This window comes from Corvus hawaiiensis, chromosome 6, assembly GCF_020740725.1.
Source record: "Corvus hawaiiensis isolate bCorHaw1 chromosome 6, bCorHaw1.pri.cur, whole genome shotgun sequence".
NCBI classification, from domain to species: domain Eukaryota; kingdom Metazoa; phylum Chordata; class Aves; order Passeriformes; family Corvidae; genus Corvus; species Corvus hawaiiensis.
In genome coordinates, this window is record NC_063218.1 from 14,338,893 (window position 1) to 14,350,535 (window position 11,643).

The window sequence follows — 11,643 nt, forward strand, 5'->3', positions numbered from 1 at the left end:
CTTTTAACGATTAATGCTTGACAATGTTTATCAGGAGTGTGAAAAGTAACACGAGAGAAGGTAAAAATGATGCTTATTCAAAAGAACAACCCATGGGAGGTGGAGTCTTGTAGTATTGGTCTACTGGCTACCAGAGCTAACATGTCAGTACTGATTGAGAGGTGATCAGTGAAGAGCCCTGAAAGGGTAAACAAGGAAACTTTATTTAATGACCACAAGAGAAGGAATCAGTGGAGGGGTACACACCATAAAAACTCCTCCCCTGTGCTGGAAGAGAACCAGCTGTGTTGATATTTTCCCCAACAATGGCTGTCTAAAGTGGGCTCGGATGCCATGCTGGATTCTCTCCAAAGAACCTGTCACTGGCTTTACCAGGAAGTTTTTATTAACGTTCTGAATTTCCCTTGCTGCAATTCAAGTTCATTCCCTGCTTTCATATACACCTTCGAGGCAGAAACAGCCTTTCTTCTGAAACAAGAGAGAAACAAGGCAGTCCTGGGTCATGTTTGTAAAGATTTAACTCCAGCCAGCTGCCAAGCCCCACTCAGCCACTTGCTCCTTCCCCCACCAGAGGGATCTGGGAGAGAATAGGAAGGGTCAAAGCTGGAAAACTCATGTGTTGAGATAAAGACAGTTTAATAGGGAAAGCAAAATCCATACACACAAACAAAGCAAAACAAGGAATTAATTCACTGCTTCCCATGGGCAGGCAGGTGTTCAGCAATCTCCAGGAGAGCAGAGCTCTATCACGTGTGACAGTGACTTGGAAAGCAAATGCCATCACTCCAAATGTCCCCTCCTTCTTCTTCCTTCTTCCCCCAACTTTATATACTGAGCATGATGCCACATGGTCTGGAATATCCCTTTGGTCAGTTTGGGTCACCTGTCCTGACTGTGTATCCCACCAGTCTCCCATGCACCCCTAGTCTCCTTCTTAGCACGGCAGTACAAAAAGCAGAAAAGGCCTTGGCTCTGTGTAAGCCCTGCTCAGCAATAACAAAAACATGTCTATGTTATCAACCCTGGGCTCAGCACAAATCCAAAACACAGCCCTATGCCAGCCACTGCAAAGAGAATTAATTCTACTCCAGCCCAAACCAGCACATTCCACCCCTTATTCCATACCATTTACATCATGCCCAGGTCCCACACTATTTGATACAACTTCATTAACCACTGTGCTTCTTCCCATCCTTTGACATAAAACACAGAAGTAATTTCTTTAGTCAATGGATGACACCTACAAAATACTTATAAAATGTCCACAAATGTTTACGAAATGTCCTTCGAGTTCATTTAGTCCATGACTTTATGCTCCATCTCTTCTGGGGGTCACTCAGGACAGGAGTGGTGTTGTGTTTCTTGGAGTTACTGGGCACCAAAGTCGGCTCAGGTCTGGTCACTGATGCACTTAAACTTCCTTGTAAGGCTTCTCCTCCATGGATTTGGGTGGTTTCTGCTGCACTAATTCCTGTAATATGCAACTCAAATCATGGCTTACAACAATTTAGAGGCACATCCATTACAGTCTCCACCCCTGGCCCTTTTCAGGCCAGATTATCTGGTTTAACATTGCAGTGAACTTCTCCCCTTGCTCCCAGCCTGCCTGCAGCAAGGGGTTCCTCCTGAAGTTCATCATTAATATAGTCTACATCACTGTCCTCCTCCATGGGCTGCAGAGGCACACCTCTTCACCATGGTCTTCACCATGGGCTGGAAGGGAATCTCTTCTTCCCCTGCTCCAGCAGCGGTTCCCACCCACAGGAGACAGTCCTCCTTGAACTTCTCCAGTGTGGGACCTTTCCAAGGGCTGCAGTTTATCATGAACTGCTCCAGTGTGGGTCCCTCATGAGGTCATAGGTCCTGCCATAAAACCTACTCCAGCAGAGGCTTCTCACAGGGCCACGTCACATTCTCCTTCAGGCATCCACCTTGCATCCACCCCAGCCTGGGGTCCTCCATGGGCTGCAGGTGGATCTCTGCTCCATCATGGTCTCATCCACATCCCTTCAACTCAAGTTCCCACTGGCGTTCCAGCCTGTCCAGTACAGCAGCACAGAAACAGCAGCAATGCCCAGGCCACCTGCTAGCCCAGGAACATCACCATGGCTATCACCAGAACCTTCCCAGGCACAAGTCAGTGAGGAACGCAGTGCAGCACCACAGCAAAAAGCGGCCACTAAGAGCCCTAACATACAGTCAGAAATGCATACATTTGCATACATTCATACTGCAGAGTAAATACATTGATTTGCAAGACCCTGTTAAGTGGTTTAAAGCAGTGTTTAAACTACAGATGTTTTTCCTGACAGTTGTGCAATTGTAAAAGAAGCAGCAATTTCATAAAAGCCCTTGTGACTTGTTCAGGAGGTTTTCCATTAAATTCAGATTTCATACTGATTTTCAATCTGTTATATCATAGCTTAAATATGCCACCACACTCAAGAAGTGTTTTTTTGCTTTATTTGTGTACATTGCATAACATGGACAAGGGTTAGTCAGACGAGACAAGATATTTTTCCCTTTTAAGGTCCTCATCTGTAGTGGGAAGATAGAACTTCTGTTTCTGCATTCTCTTTTCTCTTTTCTCTTTTCCTTTTCTTTTTTTCTCTTTTCTTTTCTTTTCTTTTCTTTTCTTTTCTTTTCTTTTCTTTTCTTTTCTTTTCTTTTCTTTTCTTTTCTTTTCTTTCTGCTTGGAAGTTTTTTGAATTAAAGATTCAGCTGGAGATGTATTAAATAGATGCAGTTTTCAACAGTTTACAATAGATGGGAGTTAGGAATTTGATTTCAGATGAGTCAGGGGACTTCACATGCTGTTGTTACTACTGGTGTCGAAGCCTGATATTTATTTTAAAAACACATGTCACAGAAGGAGTGGAAGTAATAAATCTGTGAGAGATTCTTCCTCCCTGATCCCTTAATCCACCCTTAATTCTTAAGCCATCATTGCAGGAAGATAGGCTTTTAAGTCTTCAAAAGGCTTCCACTGTTCAAATTCAAAAAGTTTGAGAGAACCATTAAAAATTAACACTAATCTTATTGCAATGAGGTTGAACAGATAGATTTCTATAATCAGAGATTTATTACATATTCAAAATGGAAACACTAAAAAGAACCACAGAAAATGCAGTGCTGTTACAGCAAGTACAAGACTGAACAGGCTTTACAATGAGTAGTTAAATGAATTTTTATACAATGATGTGTCTGTATGGTCCCTTCTGCATCAATATCTTTCTGGCTGAACAGGCTGCACTATCTTCTTCCATGTCTGTATATACACATAATTTTAGTGTTATGGAAACAGATATCAGTTGCCTTATATTTACTCTGCCACTGTGGATGTGACAGAAAAGAAGTTTTCTTCTACTTCCAGAGTTTGTATTCTGGTAGCAGCAAGGATTTTTAATCACAGGACTATATATTTGCTCTTCCCAAAAGGAACAGGGGAAAAAAACCAAAATATAAAAATAAATATAGGAAAAAACAAGCCGATGAAGTAAAATAAGATGTTATGCAGTTTATTAATTTTGATTCATAAAAATATAAATACGTATCTAAGGATTTGCCTCAAAATAATATAAGTGTCAATGGCCATCATGGATATTTTCACATATAGAAAATAAAAAGAATCTTTACAGTATTCGATGAGCAGTTTTATAATATTTTACTGGATCAACACAAGTCAAGTTTTGAGGAGCCTACTGCATTACTGTGCTTTTTTTACAATTTATGTAAACTTTCTTTGTGTTGCATCATCTTGTACAATAGTTATGCACTGCATATAATTGAAATGCACAAAAAAATGTAAAATTTTCAATATCTTACTGTGAAAATGCAAACCAGTTAAAATCTGGTTCAAAATAACCAAAGTTATTCTATACCTACTCAAATGCATCTATCAGTCGAAGATGAAGCTCATATTTGCTCTGTAATACCTGTTGCAATTTTATGAATAGTCTTATAAGTGGTATAGTAGCTGTCATCACAGACACAATGCAGCAAATATTCAGGTGGCTTATGGCTTTCTGCAATGAAACCAGATTTCTGGTATTTTGTAAAGAAGCTTTTCTTTCAAGCCACTGTTAATGGGTAAGACAGGTTAGATCATTTGGTATAAAATTCTGATATTGCATGTTATGCATTTGGATGGATAACACAGAAATAAAAAAGCAAACGTGGGAACAAATATGCAATCAATCAAGTGATTTACTTTAATAGATAATTAGCTTAGTCTGTGAAGGCCAGATCACTGCATTTCATATTAATTTTTAATGCCATTTGCAATGGCATAAAATAAGTTGTAATATCAATGAAGATGGAACCAAGAACCATTATGTTAAACTACTCCTGACTGGAAACATGTTGAAATTCGATGACATTTCTTTGAAAGATACCCATTTCAAAGGAAATCCACAGGGAATAAACTGTGAAAAAACTTCTAAAGCCTTTTGCCTGAAGTATTTCCCAACAAAGACATAAATCACAGGGTTAATGCAGCTATTGGTGGTAGCCAGTGTATAAGCAAACTGCTCCCCAAAGTTGATCAGTTCCTCCCAGAAACAGCCTTTGAGCACATTTGCACGGTGTAATGTATCAAGGAATAAAAAAATATGGTGAGGAGTCCAGCAGAAAAGAAACATCAGTACCACGGTGAAGATCAGCCTGGTTGCCTTTGTGCCTTTGTGCCTTTTGCAGCCCTTTGCTCTGAGTGCTCTTCGTTCTCTTGCTGTTTTTTGTAGGGACCTAATGGTGGAGAAATTGAGAAAGATGATTGCTGTGGACGGCAACAGAAACCCCACTATGTTACGTACCAGGCTTTCAGCTGTTCTCCACGATGGGGTGGGGAAATCCAAAACGCACGCTGAAATATTCCACTGGGGAAGGTCTTCCACAGTCCGGAACATGAAAGCTGGGATGCTGAGAAGGATGCAAAAGAACCAGATGAGCAAGCAGATCCCTCTGGTCATAGTTTTGCTCCATATCTCTCTGTGGTTCAAGGTATGGACAAAAGTCAAGTAGCGATCCATGCTGACGGCCACGAGCAAGTAGATGCTGGTGTACATGTTCAAGGTGATGGACGCGCTGATGCTGCGGCACAGGAAACTGCCAAACGGCCAGTTAAACTCATTATTGATGTTCTCTGCCCAGAAAGGGAGCCACATGAGGAAGATAAGATCAGCAATGGCTAGGTTCATAAGGTAGATTTCAGCTATCTTCAGGGGGCCTTTGTGCAGTGAATAAGTGAAGAGAACAAATACATTTCCAAGCATACCAATGACACAGACAGTGTTGATGTACTTGGGAACTATACAGTATACGATGTCCCACCAGTCATCCAATTCTGGGCAAACAGTTGAGTTGCTCTGGTTTTCACTCTGGTTTGAGGAGGGAATATCCAGCAGAGGAGTTTCAGTCATTTTTGAAAAAACTCTGAAATGAACAGAAGATGTCTTTGAAATGAGAGAAAATGACTGCAAAAAAGAAGCATAAAAATGCTAAAGTTGCCTCCCATGAGTGGTATAATAAACATTTAACTGCTGCAAATTCTTTATTAGTCCTTACTGATTAATATAGGCTAGATCACTCCATACGTGATATGTGCAATGGTGAGAAATGTTCCCAGTATTAGCAAGGATAGAACTTCCTCTACATCCTATGAAGTTTCCTCTCCTTGCTTCCATTGTTTAAAGTGACACAGAGGAAGGAGCGTGACAAATTAGAGGAAGTAGTTCCGTATGTCTCCTCCAGACTGATGACAGACACAGATATGGGAGAATTCCATCTCCCCGAGAGTAGTGGGAGCCACGCTGGTGACACAAAGCCAGCTTTGCATCCTTCCCTGCCCTTTCTCTTACTCTTATTTACCAAGCTATGTGCATTATTATATTACTGTATTATATAGTATATTATATATACATTAATATATTATTATATTCTGTTATCCTGCTGAAGCAGGATCCTGCCTGTTTCCCAGAACCGGGAAAGCTGCTCACTCTCTGTATGAACTACTTGCTGCCTGAACTTTGCATTCTTTTGTTCCTTCTCCTTTCCTCCCATCCTGAACTTCGGGTTCAAAATTGCTGTTAGATTAGACAGCTTATTGCCTTCAAATGTCAGCAGTTGGAATAACAAAACACAGACTCCTTCAAAACATTACACTAAAAATCTTGCCTGGAGGGAAGGCCTCTGCAGCTCTAAATTTACAGCATTCTTCTCTAGTTCAAAAATTTCATTTGAGCTCAGCTGGAGAGAGGCTGTGCAGCCTCCAAAGTGTTTAGTCCATCAAAGCATTGGCACAATCTTTCTTTCTGGTAACCCCATGTGAGATTGTGCAGGAGTAAGAACATGGGTAAAACCTTATCCTCTCATGAAAATCCACTGGATTTTCTGTCACAGATCCACTCTCAGGGCTGCGTCCTGCTTCATTCTTCTGGTGCTGCCATGCTTGATGCTAGTGCCTGGATCCTGGTTTTTACAGGCATTCAGCCTCAGAATCATTATGATAGGCAAGTTATTATTGAGCCTGTGCTGCCATCTGACATTTCAGTATTTCATATGCAAGTGGAGCATGACAATCTATAAAAAAGAATGTATTTGAAAAAATCAGTATTTTGCAATCAGTCATTCTAAATATCAGCTTTCTGCTGCAGCTATTTAACTCTGTTCTTTCAACTTCTGTATTTTACACCACGGAGACAGCTAAGTATGGAGTTTCTGAAGAGACAATTTAGGACGATCATTCATCTCTTTTACATATAGGTACAACCTCAGTGATGTCTCTATATGAGCAGCTTGCGTCACTTATTTCTGGGATGCCTCTAGGAATAAGTTAAGTAATAATATTCCACATCAGGCTATCTGGTACTAATGCACAGAACATTTTTCATCACTGCAGAACCAGGTGAGCAGCAAAGTTGTATCTGAGTTCATAAACTCACTCAAGCTGGCAGTCTTGACTGGGAACTGAGCTACAACTCAACACAGCTCCCTGGATTTCCCTCAGAACAATCTGAATGTTACCTAGTTCACAGACATCTCATGCAAAATAAGATAACTTGAGAGGATCTAAAACTACAGATAAAATATATAGCAAATAAATGGCTGATTAGCATCAAAGAGGCTTTTCATGAGACAGCAGAAATCTAACCCTGTTACAGCAGGCTAAGGCATGAGAGAGCAATGGCAGAAAATCTATAACTTCATATTTCAAAAATAATGTAGAAGAAAGATAACAGTTAAACCTAACAGAATTATTTATTTTAATAAATGTAGAAGAAAAAGAACTGTTTATTGTCCTTGCTTGTCCTTTTCCTGATGACTTCTTGCTATCAGCCCAACTTCTTGCTATCAGCTTGTGCGCCAGTCACTCTGCACCCTTCAGATGTGATCTCTCAGCTGAAGCCACAGATTCATTCATGATGGCCTCAGCTAAAAACACCAGGAAGCTTTATTTTTCATTGAAACTTTGAGTTTAGTCTCAGCTAAATCTGAATTCTTGTTCAGCTCTCAATGGTACCTGAGGATTCTGTAGAGTTTTTAATTTCAAAAATTTCTTCAGAGTCTACTAGTCAGTGTCTGAGTGCTACCACAAGCCACAAGCCTTTTAATAATTTAGAGCTCAAAATGTTCTCTTGACAGAAAATGCACTTTATTTTCAGTAATTTCTGTAAGTATTTTTAAGTATTTAGTGCTAATGGACAATTAACCACATGAATGGTTTTCAGCTTCTGTACTTAACACATTCCGGTCATCTTTTATACAAATAATGACATATTTTTCTTACTTTGAACTGATTTCTGATGAATTTCCATGCACAGTGCATCTATCACCCTTTTTACTATTAATACTCATCAGCAAGTTAGAGCAATTAGGTAAAATGGATCATGGCTTTATACATAAACTAATACTGACTTTCAGAATTACTTTCAAGGTGAAAAAGAAAGGGTAAGTCTTACTAGACTGCACAGATCAGAACTGAGAGCACAAAAGATTATTTTTTGGATAAAATATAGAAATTATTTTAGTAAAGAAAATACATTTAAAAACATAGGCATACCTACTCCTGGTCCTTCCTGGCAATTCAGGCAAAGTTTCAAATTCAGAAACAGTTGATAAACAGCAGTAGAGAGGTTACTGAGAGAATTCAAAGATGCATCCTGAGGCACAACTGAGTGACTGAGGGCTGTCCTGAGTGTTTTGTTGGCCATACACCATGCGCGTGATGTTACATCTTGGAAGAAAGCCCCAGGAATTTTTTTTTAACTTCCCCACATGTCAGCTGTAGTAATTTTCAAGACATGTGAAATATTTCATTCTCATTGTGAAATAATACAGTCCATATGTCATGACTCTTGTCATCCTGTGACCTCTAATGAAAGCTTTCAAATTGTCTTTGGCAATTAAAAGTTCCTTTGTGTGAATAGCTATGTTTGTACCAACAATAACTTCATTAACAGCTCTGAATTGCCTTCTCAGTGTCAATGCACACAGGGAGAAGCTTAGAACTAGGTTTTTGTTGTGGTAGGAGCTCCTTTTCCTGCTAGGCTTGAGGGGAAACCATGCCAAAGAGCAGGGGGTAAAGCAGGACAGATAGGGGGAATGGCTGCTGAAACATGAACCTTGCTAAACCCCCCTTCCACTGTTTTTGAAAAGCTTTGCTTTTTGCACCCCTCTATAGGTGTCCAGGGCATGAATCTCTGTGAATATGACTTCTCAGTAGTGCATGATGACTCCTGTATTTTCTCAGGCTTGCACCCACATAAGTTTCTTTTTTTTTTTTTTTTAATTACTTGCTGGTACCATGAAGCCTGAGAGTGATTGTTTATAAATTATTTTTATCTTTTTCATTCTGATTGTCCTCTGATTAGAGGAATATTAGAAAAAGATAATATCTATTGCATCTCAGGCTTTAAATGCAAATCTCTTTTAAGTATATCCATGCAAAAAATATGGGTTTTCAATCAAAAAAAAACAAAACAATGAGAAATTATCAAGGGACTGGAATGCTATTTACTTATAGGAAAATATTCTTCCCATTGGCTACTTAACCAACACATGCACCATTTCTCTCAATTCTTATGCCATTATGTCCATTCTTGTTTGATAAGTAAGTTAAAATGAAAAGGCAGGGGAGGCTGAATGGTGATACCTTGTAATGAACTTCCCTATCATGAAAAATACTTTTATTCCAAATTTTTATTAATTAAAAGATAATAGTTATGCAAGCAGTGCTAAAATTGATAAATGAAAAAAGTTCCAGTTAACACCACTACAATGGAGAAAACTCTAAATGGCTCAAGATTTAATATTTGGGGCTTTTTTTAATAACTTGTAAAATTTTTATTTTTGGCAAAGACTTGAATTTTTGAATTACACATTATGTAAGGAATCCTAATAAATCACAGGAGGAAAATCTTGAAACAACCCATCTCACACTGACTCATGAAGGTAAGTGCAATATATCAGGAGATCTTCGTCACAGACTTTCCAAAGCCTCCTCTTTGCTTACACGACTGCATTTCCGTGTTTAAGTTACTTTTTCCATAATTAAGAACATTTAAGCAATAACAAGAAGCTTGGAATTTTTCCTTGCTTGGACATGCATCTCTAGGAGCTGCCAAGTTCCACATTTACTCACAGACTGAATAAAAAACTGCAGCTGTGTCTAAAATTTATATGATAAATAACACAGTCTTACAAAACTTGTCACATCAAAATGGGATCAAAATTCTGGTTTTGCAAATCCAACTCCTCTTTGTAAATCTAGTTTCTTATTTTCTGTTGTTTTTCATTGCTATATTTGGAACATTTTTCAGTAATGGAGAGAGATTCAAAATTGGAAGTCTATGCATTTAGTAGAAATAGTGAAATGAATAGGCACTGCAGTAGCTCCAGCATTTAAAGATCTTAGAACAAGTCTACAGAAGAAGATGTAACTTTATACAGAAAGGGGATTTAATTTACTATTTCTTTACAACTTCATTCTTCTCAACCTATAGAAAGTATGTAAAAATCTGACAACATTTCACAGTTTGCACAGATGTAATGGACCATGAATTGAAGGAATGTGAAGGATTAGTTTGAAAACATCTATAAGAGTCCATAGTTATAGTAAAAAACTTATCTGTCTATTGGCACCTTTAGATCAGGATACTCACAGCATGTTGGTTTATGTTTTAAGCTTACATGATCTTCAGTCACACTGTCTAGGCAAACTTTCCTGCAGAAAGCAAACATTCTCTAGAGCTGCATAAAAATTTACAAATGCTAACTGAGCCTCTCTGATCATAATGATTAAACAAATATGTTGGTGAACTTGGAGGTAAGACTCTTTGCTTGATTATTACACACATTACAAGGTAGACAAATGTCAAAAATCCCAAAGGTCTCCAGAGTTCTGTCTCTTAGTCCAGTTCAGCCATTAAAAATCATCTTCTTAAGATAGCTGGAACCTTTAATGGTTGGGCCAAATTATCTTTTTGGATCAGCATGTTTAAACAGTTTGATTTTCTTTACTGAAATGGTTTGCAAATCAGCTTAGTTATCTGCTATAACTGTTCATCTGTTCTGGAGCAGCAGAAAAAGTTTTTGATATGACCTTTTGATGTAAAACTCTTTGTCCAGCTTAGTTGGATTTCTTCACGTGTTCTATAGTGATTGCTAAGGAGAGCTTAAACTCTGGTGCAGTTATTTAAAATTCCCAAAGAATGATCATGGTACCATCACAGTGTGGTAATAATCAAGCCCTACTAACTACAGTTTACAGAGCTTGAAACAGCAAAGTAGGAAGGAGCCAATATAGGTTGGAAAACCAGCAATGCACTGATGGAAGAAAGGAGCGTAAGGATGGTTCAATGGCTAAAGGCTGCTTAGGGATTTGGGAGACCTGAACCAAGATCCTAATTTCTCCACTGAAACCAATGCCTAAAAAAGAGCAACTTTCTTCTGTCTGCAGCAAGAACCAGCTGCTTGTGTAACAGCTTTTAAACTGTTAATTTTTCATTTCAAGTGAAGCCAATAATCCACTTGAAAAAATGAGAGTGGAGAAATGAGAATTATTCCTGCCTGTAGATGCTGATGGCCAGAAATATCATCTGGCCATTCCTCTGGCGATGGTCCCCACTTCTGTCAGGCTGAATCGGGAGTCAGGCATTTGCATGGCAAAAGTCTTGATAACAGTTGTGGCAGTCTCAGGTAAAAGAGAAGATGGGATCATATGTACAATGGGGACAGGATGAAGAGGAATAAAAAGATTATATGATTACTCTTTGGCATCTTCAGCTCTGAAATTCTCAGGACAAAGTCTGACCTAATTTTACCAAAAGTTATTCTCATATTTTGTCATGTTTCTTTGAGAACAGAACGGAGCCAAGTGTGACTGGAAACTGTCAGTAGGTCAGATAGAGCTTGGATGTTACACTTTATTTCTTGGGGGTTTTTTGTTGCCTGTATAAATGATGCATGTGAATACCACAAACATGCCATCACACTGAAAAGTCAGTAAAATGTAAATTAAACAGTCTGTGACAGTCTCTGTTTTGTGATGTGCAGAAGCTGCTGCAGGGGCTTTCCATTGTTGCTGGTGTCTGCATGGGACCTTGAGTTATCAGCAGGCAGAGAAAAGCTTCCGAAAATATTTCAGTA

The 11,643-nt window shown here is 38.9% G+C and overlaps 1 protein-coding gene across 3 annotated transcripts in view; it reads right to left on the reverse strand.

Annotated features, from left to right (window-relative positions):
* Window positions 1–2,698: 2,698 nt before the first annotated feature.
* Window positions 2,699–11,643, reverse strand: part of BDKRB1 (bradykinin receptor B1) — a 33,665-nt gene continuing 24,720 nt past the window's right edge. Inside the window, exons 1-3 of one of the 3 annotated variants that reach the window (XM_048308351.1) lie at window positions 8,057–8,174; window positions 4,812–5,430; window positions 4,504–4,743 (exon numbers count right to left, since the gene is read on the reverse strand). In XM_048308351.1, coding sequence (XP_048164308.1) covers window positions 4,594–4,743; window positions 4,812–5,417 — 756 coding nt within the window. In that variant the 5' untranslated portion in view covers window positions 5,418–5,430; window positions 8,057–8,174 and the 3' untranslated portion in view covers window positions 4,504–4,593. Of the gene's footprint in view, window positions 5,431–8,056; window positions 8,175–11,643 lie in introns of those variants that run through there. The other 2 variants (XM_048308349.1, XM_048308350.1) reach the window with 2 other exon arrangements.